The sequence below is a fragment of the Phyllostomus discolor genome, chromosome 1 (genome assembly GCF_004126475.2).
Source record: "Phyllostomus discolor isolate MPI-MPIP mPhyDis1 chromosome 1, mPhyDis1.pri.v3, whole genome shotgun sequence".
Taxonomy (NCBI): domain Eukaryota; kingdom Metazoa; phylum Chordata; class Mammalia; order Chiroptera; family Phyllostomidae; genus Phyllostomus; species Phyllostomus discolor.
This window is the reverse complement of record NC_040903.2, coordinates 148288100-148310427: the sequence shown is the minus strand read 5'-3', so window position 1 is coordinate 148310427 and position 22328 is coordinate 148288100. Positions and strand designations below refer to the sequence as shown.

Below are 22328 nucleotides of genomic sequence, written 5' to 3'. Positions count from 1 at the left end.
TAAAATAGGACATATGGCAATTCTGTAGGTTTAATGTGAAAAGAACCAACTGGTATAGTATAGAGCAACAATTTGGCCTCCCTAAAAATGTACATCTGTTTGCAAATGTCGACTGCCTTTATATCACAGACCCTGTTATGTTTGGGCAGGGGTGTTGCATTGTCCTTGTATATCTGCAATAATTGACACAGGTTTCAGTTCGTGACTTTTTATCTAAAGAAAAAGAAATGAGGATGTCATTGCTAAAGGAAGTATTAGCTGCAGAGGGGCAAACACATGGTTAACTTACATGCAAAAGAACACAGCAAATGATCAACTCTTTGACTCGGCTGGAGAGGAACAGTGGGCCAGACATAGCCTCTTTCCATTGGATCCTGTCCAAGGGTCCATAGGTAAGTGAGTGACTTATTTGGAATTAGTTGTTGTTGGGTTCATGCCAGGCTGAGGCTTGGAGAATGGACTTGACTCTAAAAATTGGCAATAAGTCAAAATCTGAGCAGGCATAGCAGGCATAGGTCCACTTTAGGCTGGAGGACCTCTGGAGGGCCTCTGTGGTCCATTCTTTCAGTTCTTTCTGAGGATGGGGTTCACTGGACAAAGTGAAGATACTGGAGCACTGAAAATAGCTCCTGATGTCAAGGAGTTTCCAGCAAGGAGAAAACTGAAGGCTAAGAAACAAGAAGTTGCACTGCTGCTCAGCACTCTCAAATCAAAGCGCAGACACACATCAGAGACATTGCAGGTTCAGTTCCAGACCACCACACCAAAGTGAGTATTGCAACAAAGCAAGCTGTAATCTTTTTGCTGTCAGAGGGTCTTGCCTTCAATTTGTAAAAAAAAAAAAAATACAACATCAGTGAGGCGCAGTAAAGCATGGCACAGTCCAATGAAGTATGCCTGTAATTGGCCAGAGAAGGCGGCTGAGGCACTCATTTCTAAGACTTTGTTTAAACCAGCCTGTTACTTCTGGCATATCCCATTGACCTGTTCTTTTCACCTACTTTGCCATCCAGTGGCCTGGCCTAAAAACTAAAAACCAGAAATTACACTTGATTATATTAGTTCAACATGATTAGTTTAAACTTAAGACCCCGGGCCAACTGAGCTCAATCATCCCTTCATTAGGCATTTACTGGGCACCTCCTCTGTGCAAAGCCATGTTCTAGGCCCCTAGATGAGTCAGATGTGGTCCCGGTGTTCTGTGATCTTACGGCCAGCAGAGGTAGGCAGACAGATAACACTGCAGGAAGTACTATGGAAGAACACTAGGTTAAGTGAAATGTGTGATCCCTTGACAGAGACAAGGCTAGAACAGCATGTGCAAAGGCTCAGGGATGAGAGAAAAGCATGACCCTCCAGGTAGTAGCTCCAGAGGGCTGAAGGTTAGTGTTGGGGTGAGGGCCAGTGGGGGAGCGGTAGGGACTGAGACTGTGGAGGTGAGGGCAGGAGCCAGATGAGGAGGAAGAACTTGAACTCTCTCCACAAAATCCGAGTTATGGGCAAACCACTGGAAAATTTTCAACACTAGAGTGAAATGCTCAAATTTTTCTTCAGGGGATATTACTCTGTCAGGAGCATGGAGGACTGATGCAGGGTAGTCAAACAGAACGTCAAGCTTCAGAAGGAAGCTACTGTAGTAATTCTAAGGGCCCAGGCTAAGGTAAGGGCAATGGTTAACGGGGAGGAAGGTGAAGTAAAGGGAATTCCATCTGCATATGTGAGAGAGAAGAGTGTGGATGGCGTCCAGGCTTCTGCCATGGGTATGTGGGTGAGTGATGATACCTTTTATCCATACAGGGAGTGGGAAAGGGACAAGTCTGGGAAAGGGAAGATAATGAGATGAGTTTTGGATGAATTGACTTAGTGTGTCACAGACAGCCTAATGGAGAAGACCAAGTACCCTTCACTCTAACATAGGGACCTGGTGCTCAGACAAGAGAGACTGAGGAGCCATCAGGGAAGGAGATGTGAGTTGAAACCAGTCATTGGGATGGAGTCACTGGGTAAACAGTCTGAACAGTGCAGGGATCTGAGGATGGGGCCTGAGGAACTCCCAACTCTCAGGGCTGAGAAGAGGCTGAAGGAAAGAGGAGAAGATGAGAAAATGAGAAGACAATGGGGAGATCAGTACATTGCCTTAAAAGACAGGAGGGAAGACTGTTTTCACAAAAATGAAGGGATCTGCAGTATCCATTGCCACATAGAGAGGTCAAGAAAGAGGAGGATGCGGGTGACCTAAAGTGAAAGCCATTGGCTGCAAGAGCAGAGATAATATTAATGAGCAAATGGATCAGGCTTTGTCACACTGTCACAAGGATAGCACCCAGGATCCTTGTCTTTGGATATTGGTCCTACAAAAAAGTATTAGGCAAAACAGTTTACCTTGTTATAACAAAGAACAGTGAAAATACTTTATCTATTTACTTGCACATAATGCCATGCTAAACAGAATAGAGGACAAATTAAACAGTTTGTGCATTCATGGACCATGACTCTCAAGACTCTAAAGTTGGGTAAATTGACCAAAACTAATCCTTTTTAATGGCTATTTTTATAGAATGTGTTCTCACAGAATTCCAAGCACAACATACATTAAAGATCCCAGAAAAAAATACTTCTGTATTCTGTTTGTAAATAACTGTAATCCAATCTTGATAATTTATGGTAGCATTTAACCCTCACTTTCAGTAAGTCCTTTCTCCTATCTCATTTCAGTCTCTTCAGATATATGTTTAGGGCTATCCTATCTTGTTCTGACCTCAGTGGATAACAGATGGTTACCATCTTCCATATATCCTTCCTGTACTTGCAGGTGAATAATAAATTTCTATTCTGCTTGGAATTCCCCAGGCTAAATAACTAATGAAGCCTAAAGAATTGATCTTGCAGAATGTGAAGAGGATTAACTAGTTAATGGACACTGACTGTAGGCAGAGCAGGCAAGCACATGACAGAGGAAGTTTTTAATCAGAAAGAGAAATAAGCAACAGTATTACATCTTTCCACTGGTTTTTATGTATCTTTTGGTGCTTTCTATGTGAATTCCTTGACATCTTATGGATGAATTGCCAAGAGGTTTCAGTGACTCTGGAGGTGCTCCTTCCTTAAATATTCTGTGATTCCATGTGGAGCATTTTTCCTTCCCTTATCTTGGTTAGGAGGTTTATTTGCACAGGAAACCCTAATAATGACAGTGCAGGAGGAGTGAGGTCATGAGCACTTTCTTAGGATTTTGTTTTTAGCTATTGCTGCTGTAGTCTGCTCTATACTGTTTTAGTTGGTCAAGGCTGAATCAGAAATCATGAGAGCTACTACAGTCAGTGTCCTCCAGGATAAAATAGGGACCTTTCTGTATCATTGACTTGCTTTAAAGAAAAGGAGCAAATGTTGATGCTTAATTCTAAATTGAGTTATAGATTTACAACCTAAAATTATTAAAGGAAAGGCTCTCAATCCCTGAACCATAAATATTTCACAGTCATCAGAATTTTGCTTGTGTTCAACACATGGATAGCTACCTGTAGATGAGCTATGATTTCAAAAGCTTGAAGAATATTCTAAGTCACACAAATTATTTAACATATGTGATACCAATTGTATATATTCCCCATGTTATTGAAAGAAGACGGAAGTTGTTCTTTCTCTACTTCCAGGTAGAAAACATGTGCCTAAGAGAAAGTAAGATGGATTAGCTTTGGAACATCGTTTGGATATTCTGACATCTGTCACTGAAAAAGCAATGTATTATTGAAGAGAGATCAAGAAATCTTCGTTATCTCCCAGAATATACCACTGTAAACAGTTCCTTTATACATTTTGAGGCTCAATTAACCCCAGCCATAAAGCACTTCAATTTTTTAAGGGCATATAAAGGGACATATTTAGGACATATTCATTCAAAATAGTTTTACTTGCCCTCTTTTGAAGTTACCAGAAACTCATTCCCACCTGTCAAGGAAGGAGGTTGGGAGTGGGCTGGGGAAGGGAGAGGAAGGACCCTCAAGTGCCATGGTACAGGCAGTGCTGGGTACATTGAGAACATTCCACAAATACTTGCTGGTTGGTTGGCCAGTTTTCTGTTTTAAACTCTTTAGTCCACTGTCTGTTTATGATGTCTTAGTTTTGGTGAACTCTTTGAGATAATAGTTTATCCTGCTTATTCACATATAGCTGGCAAATCATCTTCCTAGTCTCTGCACCTAGGGAAAAAAGTCTTATGAGGCAACATTATGAAGGCCTACAGAGAGGAAAAAGAAGTCAGTCTATGTTCTAGAGTAGGGACTTTCAACCAGTGTGCCACAGAATTTTAGTATCATGTGTGCCATAATATGAAAGAGGTTGAAAATCACTGTTTTAGAAAAATATACCCAATGAGGGGCCTGCACCTGGTTGCAGCCTTTGGTGATTAGAGGTTCTTAGGTCAGCAGTGACCTAGCTTTTGGATCCTTTATTAAAAAGAAATGGGGGCCATACCTGATCTTTTGCCCACTATTTTGCTTTTATCACATTTAAAACACTTATTTATTTATTTAGTGATTCCATACCTGTATCAGAGTATCGGCCAGCCTCCTCTGATGTCCCCAGCTATTACCTCTGACCTGAGTCCTAGGAATCAGTGCCAAGGAGTTCCCCATCGGCACTGTGCATCAGTCATCTCGAGAGATCTTAACTCCCTCCACCCAGAACCCCTCCCAGAGATCTCCACTCATGTGGACTGCGGTAGTGCCCGGGCATCAGCACATTTTTAAAGTGCTCCAGAGGATTCTCATGTCCACGTGGGCTTAAGCCCCACTGCTTTACAGCACAGCCAGGTTTGTATATATTTTTTTTCCTGGAAACTCATCAAAGCAAGAGAATTCCAGGGAGAAAATACAGAATAAAAATGAACCAATTCTTCCTTTGCTTTCTCATCAAGACTAGCAGGGCTTTGTGGCCTAGAGATCTGGGGCTTCTTTTATCCTGGGGTGGAACTGAGACTTTTATTTCCAAAAATCTCTTGGAGGTGAAAATTTGGGTGGTCCTAGTGGGGAAGGGGCCATGAGGCTTGGGTAAGATAAGGCTAGGTGGCCAAACTTGGGAGAGCCTTGCTTCAGAGGATGGAGGGAAGCGTAGGGGCTTTATAGGTAGCAGAGACCTACAGCCCTGCCCGTATACTCTACCTGGGTGATTGTAGGCCTATCACCCAGGTAGAGTAGGGCCAAAACGTTGGAGACCTGGGTGCTGGGCCTGAAGTGTGAGGGCCTTAGGGTTCACAGTCTCTGTAGCTAAAAATGGTAAAGAAGTAGTGAATATTTGCTATCAGATGGACCACACAGACCTGGACAATGGGCATCTAGGCAGCTATCTTGATGGACTGTAGACCAACTGCTTTGCCAAAAATTTCATGGAACATATAGATCTCCTAGAGTTATTATGTAGTCACAGGGAGGGTATAGCTTCCCCAAACATGAGTGAGGCTGAAATTATTGCAAGTAAGGATTCAGAGCCAGACATTGCTATATGAAAGTCTTTTTCTTCGTCTGAAGGATGTGGAGTACATTCTAGTGTCTGTAACAAAAAGAATCAAGCAATCAGCCTCAAATGAATTGAATAACTCCATCTCATATGCTTTTAATTGTATTGGTTTTTTATTAGCTTTTGGTTTGGCTGAGAGCTCTAAGGACTTTTGCGGCAGGAGGACACTTGCATTTTCTTAGTCTGTTCATAGGATGTACTGGTTGCTCAGAAACTGTTTATGGTGGGGCTTCAGGTAGGAGTGTAGTCGTGATTCGGAGGGGAGCAGAGGGAATGGCCCAGGGCCTTGACTGTTGTATCCTAACTTGATAGAACATTGAGAAACAATTGGATATTTATCTTTTATTAAAGAAAGAGGAAGCTTCCCCCTCAGTTAAAGCCTTCTAGCTGGAACACCCCTACCTGCATCACCACCCCCACTGATAAGGTGAGAAATTGAAAAGCAGCTTCACAAACTGGTAGTGGTGAATGTCAATTACACAAGCTACTGATATGCTTTCTTCACAAAAGGAGCTTTCGTACAGTGGGAAGAATTTAGGTTTTGGAGTCATACTGAACTGGATTTAAATTGCTACTTACTAGCTTTGATGTATTTTTGTACTCTCAGGATCTAGAAGTGTGTGGTGTATAATGGGCACTTAATGAATACTTAAGAAATTAATGAATAATGGATGAACTGGAAAAATAGTCATCTGACTCCCTGCAGTCACTCAACATATATATATCAACCTAGCCTAAATGTCTTTACCTGTAGAATGGTATTTGGGTAGATTTTTGTTTTTGTTTGGTGGGGGGAGGGTATGTGTTTTAAAGAATTTATGCTGGATTTTTGTTTCAAGTTCTCATTTCGGTTTTTTAGGGAGTCTTTAAGCCAAGCTGTTATATTATCCTTTTCTTTTTTCTCCTTAAGTCCTAGACCATTGTACCTCCATTGTCTTGAGGCTTTACAATATCTACAAACATCAGAAGGCAAATAGGAAGAGAGCTGAGTAGACTTTGATTTTTGTTTTAATTTATGTCATTCATTTGATTAAAGGAGTCTTAATGGTTAGCCATTATATCAATATGAGACCTCCATAAGTTTTTTTTTCTTCTCAATTTAGAAGTTTTTCCAGTTCAAAGGATCTGTCTTCTGGCCACTCTGAGGAATATAATCTATTAATTTTAATAGTGACTCAAACCAATAAACCTTTTATGGCTAAACCAAAGGCACAATAAGTATCCCATAAGAATGCAAAGAATGCAACCCTTATAAGATCCAAAAAGTTCATTCTGAGTTAGTGTGAGAAGATGAGGGAGCTGTTTTTAAAGCAGCTGTTTCAAAACACAGGTAATCAAAGATGAATTATTGTCATTTGCAACAACATGGATGGATCTGGAAAATATCACACCAAATCTTTACTGTAGTTGCATTTGCCCAAGAAATTAGTTTCACCAGTATTTTCTCCTGTTAATCTAAATTTAGAAAGAGACAAAAATTATCTTTTTTTTTTTACCAGACCCACAGATAGAGATCTTAGGAGGCTGAAGAAGATAAGAAAAGCTTGTTTGTCTGCTTGATTGTCAGACACCCAGTATCTCTTAGCTACAGTTGTCTTAGGAAAAGCAGGTTTCCATCTGGGAAGTTCTCCTGGCTGGCTCACCAGAACTGTCAGGGAGGGGGAGAATTAATTTTATTATGAGTTCTACAGGCGGACTCATAATAAAATGATAAAATTGACACAAGACTAGATTAACAGGAGAGAAACCAATTAAATATGTGCACATAGGAGAATCATAAGATGCTGACATTATAAAATGAGGTTCAAAGAAATGATCAGACCAGGCAGCCGTTAATACTTTTGAGACAAAGAAACAATACATTTGTAAGAAATTGATAGGACAAAAAATGGTGGTGTTCATTAGAAAAGAATATAAGCAAAGTTCAGGCTTGGAAAGTAAATTAGTAAAGGCATTACAAGGTTTATTTCTATAGGCTTTTTTTACTCTGAACTTTTTAACTCTTATAAGTTTGTCCCCTAGCCCTCAGGAGTGGGGCAGGCACCTATCGTGGAGATTTATTTCCTGCTTTTATGTCAACAGAGAAGAGTCAGAGAGCTCCTCTATCTCCTGCTGTTTCTTGAGTGATTTTAATTCCAAATATTCACTATGCCCTTGTGAGATACCTTGGGGAAGCCTGTCCTGGACACCAACAGTGGGTATACTCATAACTAACTCGATGCGATTTTTGAGCATTTTATGAAATGTAAAGTGCTTAAACCAGTGTCTGGTATGATCTTTTTGTATTTGAGTTGCCTGCCTGCAGCCATCTTCTCTTGTCCTGTTTACTCATTGTGTTCTGACAGGAACAGCCTTGCTGAATTGGAATCCTCAAGGCAGAAAGTTGTTGCATACAACAGCTGGCTTTTAACACCACATGAGACTCGGATAACTCAACCCTGAGTCCTGCCATAGTTAGGTTGTGTTGAGGAGTAAGCCTGTCAGTAGAAGTAGGCTTGACTTGACTTTCAGGGGTCCTCTGTCTCTTCATAAGGAATGTCGTATGATCCCTGGCAATGTCTAGTTTGGATTCCCGACTTTTGGGCGCTGTGGTCTACAGTTTTTCACTTAGATTTGACCCACCACTCTGATCCACTATTTCCCCTAACCTTCGTTCTTTTAATTTGAGAAGCATTTGTTACATGTTTGACATATGCCTTTAGGAATACAAGACAAACAAATCTTTGTCTTCTAAGCAGAAGAATTCTGATAAAAGAAATGTAGATAAGAAATCTAAGAATTACAATATAGAGGGGGAAGAATAGAAACATACACAAGAGCCCTTTCTGGGACATAAAGGATGTCAGGGAGGAAAGAGATGTAGCTCAAATATCCCTCCCCGCAGTTTTGTCTCTGTCTTAGATTCTTCTGGCTCTCAGTCATATCGTCATCTCCGAAAACCACAAGTTGGTCTGATTGTATATTCCACAAGACAGTCATCCACTTAGAATGGGAGCTTCAGGAGGGGAGATCCCAAGCCTGTCTTGTTTACTACCACTATACCCCAGGCTGTGAGACAGAATGTGGAGCACCAGTAGGCATGCAAATATTTCTTAAATAAATGTATGGCTTAGTTCTGAGTGAAACTGGAAGAAATGGATGATTTTTTTAAAGAAACTAGTCCTGGACAGTTCATAGGCTTTATGTACCATTAAATTATAAAGATACTTCATTTGCCTTTATATGACCTGTTTTTAAAGACTTAAACCCATCTAAATGTCAGCCCATACAATTCTTTTTTTTTCTTGTTAATCAACAAAAGAAAAAAGCAATTCTTTATGATCTACTAACTTCATCAAGCATACTTTTTTAAAAGGCACAGTATTCCCTAGCTGTTAAATTTTGTGTGGAAATTGCTGGCTGCTTTGTTCTCACTTTCATTTTAAATTTTACATCTGTCAGTACGTTGGAGTGATTATACACATACACAGAGTATTTGAGTGTATCCTACGTGTTAGGTATTTAATTTTGTTTACTTTTTCTACAAATCTTAAAGGAGAAAATTCCAGAAACTACCCTGTCTGAGACACTGCCTAATAAAAGTAAAAAAGAATCTCAATACATACTTACTTTATTGTTTAGAAAGAAAAGCAGATGGTACCATGTCTCACTCCCTTGAACACAGATATTGCTAGAAGATCAGGCTAAAAGTGGGTGGGCTGTCACAGGTGAACTGCATGGCCCAGGGAATGAGTTATGCCTCAAATTAGAAGACAAAAGTCCCACAACCAGTGATAAAAGTAAAGGAAATTGATCTAAAAATAAAGAGTAGATCTAATAACATAAAAATACAGATATCCTTACTCAATTTGTCAAGGTGTCTCAGTGGTGCTGCAGCAGAATCAGAATTGGATGCTCTCTGTGTCTTTCTGGGGTCACAGTGCTTAGATTGCATCAAGATGGAGACACAGTGCAAACTCATCAGCATTTATGATATGAAACTGGGAAATTGAAGTGTCCTGGTCAAATCTCCTTTACAAAGTTACATTCAGAGCAGTGTTTGATCCGGAGCCCTAAACTTTCCTGCCGTAAGTTTATCATCAATCCTTACTGCTTCTGAGGTTAGACATGGAACATTGTGATTTGCTCTGGTGTTCCGGTGTTTTTTTCCCATTTATTCCTCACCCTGGCTGATATGCCTAAAGAAAGAAATCAAAGGGGTATGTGCATGCACCTGGGTGTGGTCACTCTCCTAATGTGTTCTCATTGGGAAGGAGAAAATTATTCAAAATACCAACATTATAATTTTGTACCAAACCTTTGTGTAGGAGCTGGAAGAAACGGATTATTTATTAAAGAAAAAAAAAATTGTATGGTACCTGAAAAATCTTAGTACCAACAAAATCACTCTTTTTCCATGCTATGAGAATACAAAATTCTAACAACCATTCCTTCTAGGAGGACTTGTTATAGGCCACTGCATTGTTCCATGTCGGGTAGCAGCATGTTATGTAAGACAGGGAATTAATTGCCTATGTAAGCCCTAGTGCCTGCTTGTCTCTCTAGTCAATTTAAGGAAAGGCTCTTCCCTGCAAGTTCCAAAGGGAACCAGGCAGGGGAGAGGCTGAGTAGATTTTATAATCACACCCTAAACGCTGCCTTCTTGGGAATGGAAAAAGTTATAAAGAGGGAACAGAACACTGCTCCTGGCTCCTGGAGCAGAAAGGGTCCTCCTGCGGGCTGTAAATGCCTCTTTTGTTTGTCGGTCCCCAACATAGCAAACTGCTCCAGCTGAGACTGAGGACTGTTTGGTCACTTTCTGTGAAGGAATGAAATAGTATAATGAATTCATAAGTTTTTGTGGTCATTGTATTTAATAGGAAACAAAATGACTTGTCTGTTATTCTATGATGATTTGAGTGCCTGCCATGTGCCAGGCATTGTTTTAGGCATTGGGGATGTAGTGCTGAGCAAAACAGTTCCTGTGAGGGCTACATTTTAATGGAAGAGAGAGATAAGAAAAAATAAGTATATATTCTTAGGTGGCAAGAGTTAAATGGGAAAAAAGGCAAGAGAAGAAGTACAGAGTGAGAATGGGGTTGTAACTTTATATGGGTAATCAGGGAGGGCCTCTTTAATAAGGTAACATTGAGCAGACCCCTAAAGGAAGTGAAGGAGGGAGCCCTGCAGATATCTGGTAAAAGAGCATTCTGGGCAAAGGGTTTGAGGAAAGGTCATGCTTCAAAGATTTGAGCTTCTAGAAAAAGGCCAGTGCAGCTGAAACTAAGCAAGCAAAAGAATGATGGAAGAGAGATTGTAAAAAGATGGGCATATTTGGGGGACCTCACAGACCACAGCAAGCATTCTGCCTTTTTCCTGAGTAAGATGGAAAGCCATTGGAGGGTGTTGAGTAGTGCAGAGACATAATTTCAGTTAGATTTTAAAGGCCCCCTCTGGGTACAATGTAGATAAGAAATGTGAGTAGGGAACAAGTTGAGAGCTGATTGCAACAATAACAACAAGGGATGATGGCATGAGCCAGGTGATGATGGTGAAGAGGATGCAAGGTGATCCAATTGGATGAATTTTGAATTCAGAATACATAGGATTTATTTTGGACGTGAGGTGAGAAAAAAAGGATCACTGTGACTCTAAGATGTTTTAAATTTAAAAAAAAAATTGTGAATGACCTGAAGAACAGAGTTACCATGTCTTAAGATAGAGAAGACCACAGGAGGAACATACTTGGGAGAGATGATCAGGAGTCAGATGTTGGACATATTAAACTTGAGATGTCTGTTAGACACTCACCTAGGGATATTAAATAAGCAATTTGAGATAGTGAGTCTGGATTTCAGAGAAGTTGATACAAATTTTTAAATTATGCAAAAGATACAAATTTCAAATTCATCAGTATATACATGGTTTTTAAAGCCATGAAGTCTAATAAGATCACTGGGAGGGCAGTGCAGGGGAGGAAGAGAACCCTGAGGAATAGTTCTGGAGCACTGTTATGGCATTAGAGGGTGGGGGAAGGTAAGGATATGCCAACCAGGGACACTGGGAAGGAGCTGCAACTATATGGGAGGAAAATGCAAGCAAAGGAAAGTGTACTTATCAGCCAATGAATCAAGTATTTAAAGAAGAAAAGAATAATCAACTATCTCAACTTTGTCTCTTGGAACTCTGAAATTTCTGTTTTACTGAATATTGCAACCATCAATGAATAGTAAAGAGCCAGAAATGGGAGCCATCCTTAATTTCTGACATTCAAAAACAAGAAGAATTTCTAAATTTTCATCATACTAACACCAACACAGACAACAGCAATAGCAAAGCCCCAGAGATGTCCCTGGGACACAGCATAATGCCAGTCTCTGAGAACTGCACATAGGACTAGTTAGCCTCTTCCTTCAGTCTATAACCTTTGGCTTCACAATTTTTTAAATTATATTAAGAATATTTGCATGTCTCCTGGGCCACTGTAGAAGCCAACAGGGTATCATAGATCCCTTTATATAATCCTGACTATTCCCAGGCTGACATCCAGACACTATGGGTAAGAAAATGTAAAAGGGGATTTTATTATGCAATTTAATGCATAAGCATTTTTGCTAATTTTATTAGTTTTTAAAATACACAGTTATGTCATTAACTTTACAAATATCTCTGCTTAGCTACTCAGTATCAGGCACTATGCTGGACACTGAAGATTCACAGAGAAATGAGAGGCTCCTGCCCCCGAGGAGCTCAGAATCTAAGAAAACAAATACTCGAAATGATTGATATTTCCAACATACAAGCAGACCATCAGTGTCATTAATTCTTGTAAACAATTGTGGCTAATCTCATCATCCCAAAATCATCTTCAAAAAATAAAAGATGCTTTTGGGTAAAGCCTTAAAATGAACTCTCTCACCCACGTCTAGTATCAGCTCCCTAAAATCATGCCTGTTGTTCCAGATGAGTGGCTGAGACACATCTTCTTTTTTAAATCATTAAATGCCTATGGATTTTCCTCTTCAGTAATATCTGCACTTAAATGTGGTCCATGAAATCTACTGGCCTGCACTCTGTTCCACATGCTCCCTGCTCACGAGTTTCTTGGTGCCATGATGTGCAGATCCAACTATTAGGGCTGTCATCAGCTGCTTAGTGTTCTCCCTTAAATAGGACTGTCAGCCATTTTGTTTGGTTCCAAAGAGCTCTTTGCAAATGACCCAGAGAGAAGAGGGAGTATCAAGGTGCCCCCAGCCACCAAATCAGAGATGGCAAGCATGGTCATTCTGGCCCTGGGGCTATGAGCCAGGGTGTGAGAAAGAAGCAACAGGGATAGAACCAGGCAAGCTCCATTCATTTTCAAATTAGAAGTTCTATAGCTCCAAGAGGACTATAGAAAAAACTTGACTTTGTCAGAGATGGCCTGTGATAATAATATGAAATCTAAGCAAAGAGAGCCAAAGGCTATATATTCTTGTTCAGGAACAATCACTCAACATCCTCATAAGCTGAGTCTGTGACAGGAATAGCTGGTGCTTGTGCACTGAATAGCTTGGAGGGATGCTGACATATGATATACCTTGGATTTTAATCATTTTCCCCCGCAGCTGGAAGTTTTGGGATGATGTTTTCTCCTTCAAGTGTTGTAGTCATTGGGCACAGGAAAATATTATTTTATGGAACTTGTAGCTCCCTGGCTGTTCTCTCTGGCATTGTGCTCTGTGATTTGGTTACTTTTCAGTGTTGTATGGCCATTTGAGAGGGCTGGGAGCTATCTATTTTTATCAGTACCCTTGCCATGTCTTAGAGTCAGGAGGACGTGAATTCAGACTTATTGTGAAGGTCAGTCTCTTGGTAAGAGAGCCAGCTTGGCACTGTGGTAAAGGGGACTGGCTTCTGATTGACACAGGCCAAGGTTCAAGGCCAGCATCTATTACTTACATGCAGTGTGGTGCTAGGCAAACTAACCTCTCCATGCCTCAATCTCTTTATCTCCATGCAGAGAGTATTTTTATTAGTACCTACCTTATAAGGCAATTGTACACTGAAATGCTGTAATATGGTGGTACATGATGACTTCATTAAATATTCATTCATTAAAATTGCTTAATTCCTCTGAGCCTTGGTTTCCTCATTCTTAAAATGGTGGTGTTGTTTTGAATATTAAATTAAATAAAATTGAGGGAAATCTCAGCAGAATATCCAGTATAGAATGAATAGTTGATATTATTATCCATAATAGACTCCAAGGTCTCATAATTGCTTATTCCTCATTACTTTTTTAATGTCAATATCTGAATATCTGTTCTCTTTTTTTATTATTCATTTCTAATTCATCAATGAAACAGCAACCCTGCCTACAGTAACTATTGTTATATGGCTGAGAGTGGAGAAGTCTCTTTTTTTAATCTGATTCCATGTCCTAGTCAACGTGTGTTTACCAAACACACTATTTTCCCAGCTTGAATGGGTAAGCAGTTTTCTGCTATAACAGGGTTTGTAGTTAACTGGGATTACAAGGTGAAAAGATATCCTTTAGTAAATTACAGCCAGATACTCATGATGCCTGTGAGTATCATGACTGGGTGTACACAGGAAGCAGATGTGGGCTCTGCCTTCGAGGGCCGCAAGGGCAGCTGAGAGGAGTAGGGGAGAGAGTATGGATAGAGTCAGCCAGGACTGGATACCAGGCTCTACCCTTTGCCACAATGAGATCGGAGACAGTTATTTAGCTGCTTTTTACAAGGGAGCCTCATTTGTCAAGTAGAGATAACAGCAGTACCTGTACAATAGTATTAACTGAAGCTTAAATGGGTTATTGTGCATAAAGTACAATGCCTATCAAATAGTCATAGATCAGTAAATGTTAGCCATTTCGAATTATATAAAATAGTGGGGATAAGGCATGCAAGTAAATAACCATAATGCAAGCGTCTGGTGACATTGCTATAAAAGTTCAGAGAGAAGAGAGATTACTTGGGCTTCATGAAAGAATGTGAGATTTGAGCTAAGCTTGGCAGGACAGGTAATGTATGAACATGGAAAAATAGAATAAATCAGGGCAGCTTTAGAATTAGAGACAGCATGAGTAAGGGCATGCAGGTCTAGAAGACCAAGGAGTTCTGTGGGGAAGAAGTTGGGAAAATAGATTGGAAAGCAAAGGTCCTCAGATGCTCATGTAAGCTGTTTGTATCTGTTATGTGGGTAGTGGAGAGAGTGCCATTACAGATTTTAAGCAGGGAAATGATGAGGTCAGAGCTATGCCTCTGGTGTTGTAACAGCCTTGTGTTGGTCTCTAGACCTCCAGTCTCTCCCTCCTCTGGCCTATTTACTGTTGGATAAAGGCAGGAAGACTCAGACAGAAGATGACATTTGAGCCTAGGTTTCTGAGAGGTTGGATGTGTCACTAACAAACAAACATAGGGAGCACAAACACAGACTGAAAATGAAGTCTTTTGGGGCATTGAAACACACTGAGGTGTTCGTTAAGCCCATGGATGTAGTTAGGAATAGGTGAAGATTTGGAACCTTAGAATGCCACTAGGATGGAGGGAAAGAGGGCATCACAACTCTTGAGAGTAGAACTGGAAGCCTGAAGAATGGAGAAGATTGCTAAGGGAAAATGACAAGAACCTACTCTGGGATGATCCCTATATTTACAGGCTGCAGGAGAAAGAGACCATGGGAATGCCCCATCAGAAAGGTAGTTAAACCAGGAGAGCAGAGTTGAATAAAGGAATGGAGGGGTTTCAAGAGGGAACATTTTGTGGGGGCTAAGCAAGACTTACTTGGGTGACAGTAAAGTAATAGGAATGAAGAAAAGGTAAGGCTAGATGTGGAGGGGAGAACTCAGCTGGGTGGGGGGCACTCTAGGATTCAGTCAGAGACCTTTTGACTTACTTGGCAGAAGACAGAAAAATCGTCGTGATCTTACATACATTATTTCCTGGGACGTAAGAGATTGGCATCCCTCACCTTAAAGATGGAGTCTAGATCTGAAAGTCCTGCCACTGATTATGGTTCCTTCTGACCTTTCTTCTCTTTCTTCTCTTTAGTTATTTGATATTGACTGAGTTGAATCTGTTGTGAATCCTACAAAAAAGGGAAAATTTTATGGTCATGTTCTACCAAAAAAAAAAAAAGTCCTGTAAATTTTTAGTGGAACAAAACCCAAGAGTTGTGTTATTTTCTCTAAAAAATGTATCATTCTTCAGAAAAAGTCAAGATCCACATGATCTCCTTTATATGTGGGATATAAAACAAAGCAACAAATGAACAAGGCAAACAAACAGAAACTCAGAGACACAGACAAAAGATTGGTGGTTGCCAGAGGGAAAAGGAGGGTGGGAGGAGGTTGAAGAGGGTTAAGGGGGTCAAATATATGATGATGGAGGGAGACTTGACTTTGGGTGATAAACAATGCTATATACAGATGACATATTGTAGACTTGTACACTTGAAACCTATATAATCTTATTAACAAATATCACCTCAGTAAGTTTAATAATTTTTTAAATTTTAATTGTTCAAGTATAGTTTTCTGCCCTTTACCCCAATCCCAGCCCACCCCTCCAACCTGTCATTCCCCTTCCTAGGGTAGCGGAAATAATGGAGATGGCAGTGCCCTTTAAGAACCAGTAGTCGATGAAGGGGAGCAAGAATAGCAAAAGTAAGAGAATAAGAAAGCAAGAAAGGGAAGAGTGGGTTCATAGAGTAAGATAAGTTAATTTTGGATTTTAGAGTTAGAATTGTTCTACAGATAATGACAAGGAATGTTCGTATAGTGTGTTACTAAAATGAAGTAGAAGTAATTAGGTCAGGTGTTTGTTTTGAATGGATTGTCCACGTCGACCTTGAACTTACTTGAAATGATGACTGGAGTGGAGTGGAGAAAGGCCATCTGCTGGCCTTTTGGCCATCAGCCCCATTATACAGTACTTACAGCTCTTGTCTTATAAAACCTGGTGTGCTCTGCAGTGTCCTGGCAGAAGGCTTCATCGTTGGAAGGTAGTCAATAAATGTGTGTTGAATACACACCAAAATTTCTGTCAGGTGTTCTGATTGTCATTAATGTGGTAACATTGTCAGATTGTCAGATAAGTGGTAACTGGACTGTTGATAAATTGCCAAAGAAGATGTGGACATTGACTATCACCTACTTCAAAATGTAAGAGTTTTGCGTTTGAGTAAAAATGTCAGTCTGAATTTGGCACTGGGGGATGTAAGGAGAGCACTAGCTTCTGAGGCGATACCAAATGTGGAAGAATTTGCAACCTCCATCTAAAGGGCTTCCTTGGAAATGGTATTCTCTGGAATTCCTAGGCCTGATTTAAAGCAAAGGCAGAAAGGAAGATAGATGACAGGAAAAGAGGAAGTCTACATTGGTACAAGGATGAGTAAACTAGGTAGGGCAGTACCTGGAAAGGATGGTGTCCTGTGCTTTACTAGAGAATGAGAGAAGTAATGAGACGGGTTGAATTAGCTCATCTCGTGATTCCCAGTGAGACTTGGGTGCAAAGATTTCAGTGTTATGCGCTTGAAGGATCCAGATGTCTGTCTGTTGAAGGTCTGTGGCACTAATAGCTGCTGTCTGGAGCAACGGCAGGTGCAGGCGGCCACTCCAGGTGGTGTCTGTAGCCAGGTCAGCACTGAGCATACAGTTCAAGACAGCAGGTGGAAAACAGTGAAAGTGTTTGGAGATGGCAAATCTGGCTTCCAGTGCCACACCTGTCTCTGTGTCATCCTGAGTGATGACCTACAAAATCTCTTGTGCTGGACTGCACTTCAGCAAATGGTTATTGAGCCAGGGCAGGTTTCTTTATTGCATGATTGGCTGATTGGCAGCCTAGGTTATGAGGATGTGAATTATAAGACAGGTAAATTTCAGAAGACAAATAGAGACTCGAAGCAGCTAGTGCAAGGTCAAGCTACAGTATTTTTCACTCCTTTGGGTGGAAAGGACGTGGGAAATGAGATCATGAAAAGAGATTCTCTGAGACATATACCATATTTTTGGACTATAAGACGCACCCCCCAATTTGGGGGGAAAATGAGAGTTCATCTTATAGTCCGAATGTAGCTTTACATTTACATTGGTGAAATATTGTTATTTATGTTATTAAATATTTTAGCACATTTTTTGCTTCAAAAATTTTTTTCCTATTTTCCTTCTCTAAAACCTAGGTGCATCTTATGGTCTGAAAAATACGGTACTAAAAAGAATACCTCTCAACTTTCACTGGGTCATGGAAAGTCTTGTCCATAATCACACTCCTGTGATTTCCAAATGCCTTTTTTTTAAAACTGGTGAATTGTGTGTAGGTGGTAGATTTTAAATATTTTTCAATTAGGGGGTCCTCTTGACATTTTGTACAGAAAAATTGCATGTTTCAGAGACATTGTTTTCGAAGATGTTTCAATTACACGTTTCTTGCAATATACACACCATTTATCTCATACAGCCCCTACATCACAATGCACATAGCACCCCTCAATCATTTTGACAACTGAGAGTACTGCCCATTGCCCATGCCCTTTAGGAGAATGGTATGGCCTCTGGTCACCTAAGGATCTTGGGGAGACTCCACCTGAGGAAAAACTTCATCGTCCTCACAGATTTCACTGAGCCCATGTTTGGAAAGAAGTGATGTTCTGGAGTTTTCTTCAGTCTCAGTTCAAATGAAGACCATGAATTCTGACTTCGCTAGAATCAGAGGCTCTTGAATTTATTATTGACTCAAAGTAATAATGGACAGTGAAGTTTCAGTACTAGTATAAGCATAGAACTTTTTCTTCCTCTCAATCTTCTTTTCATATGCAGTTTGTGGCTTCTTTCATGTCCCTTTAGCCCCTGACCAATCTCTGGGCACCAGCAGATACATTGTTGGAGTCTGGTACTATTGAATCACTTCATCTTCCCACCAGGTGGAAGGATTTTATTTTTCCATGACACCGTTAAGAAAATGTTGTTTCTATTTAATCTACCTGGACAAACATTAACACCATGGGACATGGGGATGAGTCAGGGAAACAGGAGAGTTACAGCTAAGGAGGAAGCTCCATCTGGCTCTTCTCATTACTCCTTTAGCTTAACCACACCTGAAATCTCTCTGAGGTCTGAAGCCCGAAGTCAAATGGTGGTAGATAGAGGGCGTGGACTAATTGGAGAAGCAAGAATGAAGGAATTGGTAAGGAAAGTGTTTTCCTCCCAGCCTCAGGCAGGCAGTACAAGAGGAAAGCATATTAGTGAACATGGAGAACAGCTTTGTTTCTAACCATCAACAAGAGAAATGCCATTCAAACAAGGTCTCTGAAATTTTAAGAGGTTGCTTTTGAGCATGATGTATAGAAAGGAGGTCACCTCCTTGGGAATCCAGAATGACTCTTCTGCTGGACTTTTGATTCCTTCTTTCAATCTGAACCTTCAGGGAGTCTTACAGTCTTCCTTGCCAATATGCCAAAAACATCTCCTGTTACCCTCCAGTTCCTTCTGTCAGATCTGACAATTGTGTCACTCACTACATATACCCCTCCCCTGACAAAACAAAACATGACTCTTGTCTCCTCTACACACCCCGACACAAAGCAGACTTTCCCACCCTGAATCTAACTTCCCTCTGATCTCTGCTGTGGTCTCTGTTCCCTCGATCACATCTTCTTATTTGATTTCATATTAGGAAATTGCTTAGGTTTGCTTTCATGGTCACTCAAGGGTTGAAATCATCTGCTCACCTGGGGCATGTGCACTGTAGACATCTCAGAGGAGAGGCCCATGCTGTATGTGTGTGTAGTATGTCCACTCCATGTACTTGCTCCTGGTGACTCCACACCAGAATCTACATCAGGGTAGGTACTCAATTATATCATGTGAATATAGGCATGTGAATAAAAGTCTCCTTTATTTAGTATCCAAAAGCACGTGCCTCTCAGCATACCTGAGAAAGATACAGCAAAGCGACTTGGGGGCCTGGTTCTGCATGGAGAGGCAATCCTAGGCCACTCTCATTTGTCTGTCTGTTCTTATGGCAGGAAGATGAAGTGGTTCTCCAGTGCATCGCAAGCATTCACAAGGAGCAAAGGAAGTTCTGCCTGGCAGCTGAGGGACTTGGCAATCGCCTGTGCTTCTTGGAACCCACTTCAGAAGCCAAGGTGAGATTGATTACCTTCTGGGCACTGTCCCCCTTGGCCTCCCAAGCAACCTTTTAGGGGATGGGGCTCCTGGGAGATGGTGACAATATTTAAAAAGATACTTTTATTTATATTTGCTGAAGTTTCAGGTATACAACATTATAATTCAACATCCATATATACTACAAAGTGATCAAAAGTCAAGTCTAGTTACTGTCCATCACCATGCAGTTGACCCCCTTCACCTCTTTCGCCCACCCTCAGCCCCCTTTCCCTCTGGTAACCCCAGATCTGTTTCCTGCATCTATGAGTTTGTTTTTGTTTTGTTTGTTCATTATTAAAAAAGGACACATTTATTTTTAAAATTGGTAGTAGATTAGATTTAGAACATATCATATTTGCCATGTATATTGAGCACTTTTTGCCCAAATTTTTGAGGGAAAAATAAGGATGTACATTATACATGAGTGTAATTATTACTTACTATGGGTATAATAATGAGTATAATAATCCCATATAATGTGCACAAAACTGTGGGTGCACATTATATATGGCAAAATATGGTAACTCTCTCTCCCCAGCCTAAGAAACATTTTAGTAGGAACAGAGAGCATGATGAAGTATTAGAGGTGCCTTGTTTGTCACTGTTCACCTGGACACAAGGGAGGCCTTGATGTCACTGTCCCCTTTCACGGAGGAAGTTCTTTTAATATTCCCAGAATGCCTTTTCTTGCTGTTAATCCCTAGAAGCCTAAGTGTGTGTTCTTAACTGTCAGCTGTCATGTACTGCTACGGGGACTCATGGGTGCCTGGGCCTATGCTTGCAGTGTGCACACTGTTCCGAGTTCTGACTGTTCTGGGAGTGTGATTCTCTGCCTCTTGTGACCTGGGGACAGAGAGGAACTTTTATTCTGGTCCTTGCCTGCAGGATGGCGAGTAACGTCCTGTCTCTTCAGCCAAACTTTTCTTCTTTAATTTTGGACTATTGCTGCCTTTTATAATCTGTATGTCAAGTGGATCCATGTGCTCAGCATTCTCAAAGCACTTTGCAGTCCTGGCAAAATGTTTCTATGAGTAGGGGTTCTCCAGAGAAACAGAATCAATAGAATCTCTCCCTCTCTCTAGACAGGTGGGTGGGTAGGTGAGTGGGTAGGTAGGTGGATTGATAAAGCAGGTAGGTAGAAAGATAGGCAGATAGAGATTTATTTTAAGGTATTGGCTCATGCAGTTATGGGATTGGCAAATCTGAAATCTCCTAGGTCAGATCAGCTGGAAGCTCAGGCTAGAGCTAATGCTGTCTTGAGGCAGAGTTTTCGTCCCTTAGTTTTTATCATCAAGGCCTTCTACTCGGGGAGGCCCACCCGTGTTTTCAAGGGTGATCACCTTTAAAATCAACTGATCACCTACAAAATATCTTCACGTCAAAACCTAGATTGGTGCCTGATTAAATAACTGAGTACTGTAGCCTAGTCAAAGTACACATAGCTTACCACCCTCTAAGTTCGGTTTTCTCAGATCACCTTTTTTTTCTCTTAAATCAGTCAGGTTACATTTTCCAGTAGGATCAGCTGATTGGCATGTCATTTCTGCACATGAACATATACAACATAAACACACATGCAGAGTCTGAGCCAGTCCTAGAACACCAGATGCACACTGTGATGACCACATCTCCCAGAAAGCCCTCACCTCTCCATCTCCATCTCTCCCATGTAGGTCACCAATCCACATGTACAGTCATCTGTCAGGGGCACAGAAGGCCAGTACCAGTAGGATAGAGTCCCATTAAAATTAATGGCAGAGCAAAGAGATAAGAAAGATTTTTATCTTTTTAAAGGTCTTAGACTTGATTTCCCTGAGGCCTTTTCTCATTTGCTTTTGTTCTTAGCTAGATATTTTTCTCTTCATTCCCAGCAGTCTGAAATAATAGGAAGATCATTAGATTGGAGTCAGTAAGTTAATTCTCAACCATTAGCTAGTCATGTGACCATAGGCAAGTCACTCAGCCTTGTTTTCAGTTTTCTCATCTGCCAGGATGAGGTGCAGTCTGTGGAAAGAGTGGAAAGAGTGTTGCCTGAATTAGAAACCAGTGTGACTGTTTGCTAGTCATTCTTGGAAGGGGGCATGGGACTGAGGTTTAGGGCATAGGCTCTGGAGCCAGACTGTCAGAGTTTGAATCCTGCCTCCACCACTCAGCAGTTAAGCCAGAAGCTTGAGCAAGGTACCTCACCTTTCTGAGCTTAGTTTCCTTATCCGCTCAGTGGTAATTTAATAGTAACTACCTAATAAAATTATTATTAGGATTAAATAAGTTAATATATGTGAGGTGCATAGCACATTAGGTGGTCTAGTACATTGTAAACTCTGTATATAAACATATGATATTATGATTTAATATTACCTAAACAAAGTAACCTAAAAACAGATTAAAAAGAACTTTATATCATAACCTAAAAATGCTTTGTATTCCCCAGGTATAAAAATAATGATTTATGGTTATTAAGAAATGTCATGTATGTGCTTTTGCTTCTTGGAGTAACTGTCCAGGTTAGCAGTAATGGTGTCAGGAGCATGAACAGTAGTAAACTGCTTTCCTAAAAGGACATACCACTTGTTGCATTTGGCACATGCCCAATATCATTTCATGAGTGTATGCCTCTTTTACATATAGTAATTGATGAGGAAAGTACACCATGAGAACTTCTCAT

At 40.6% G+C, this 22328-nt stretch overlaps 1 protein-coding gene across 1 annotated transcript in view; it reads left to right on the top strand.

Annotated features, from left to right (window-relative positions):
• RYR3 (ryanodine receptor 3) overlaps nt 1-22328 on the top strand; it is a 502054-nt gene that overhangs the window by 138884 nt on the left and 340842 nt on the right. The window contains 1 exon segment of the mRNA XM_036031373.1: nt 19522-19641. Within this exon segment, the coding sequence (XP_035887266.1) occupies nt 19522-19641 (120 nt within the window).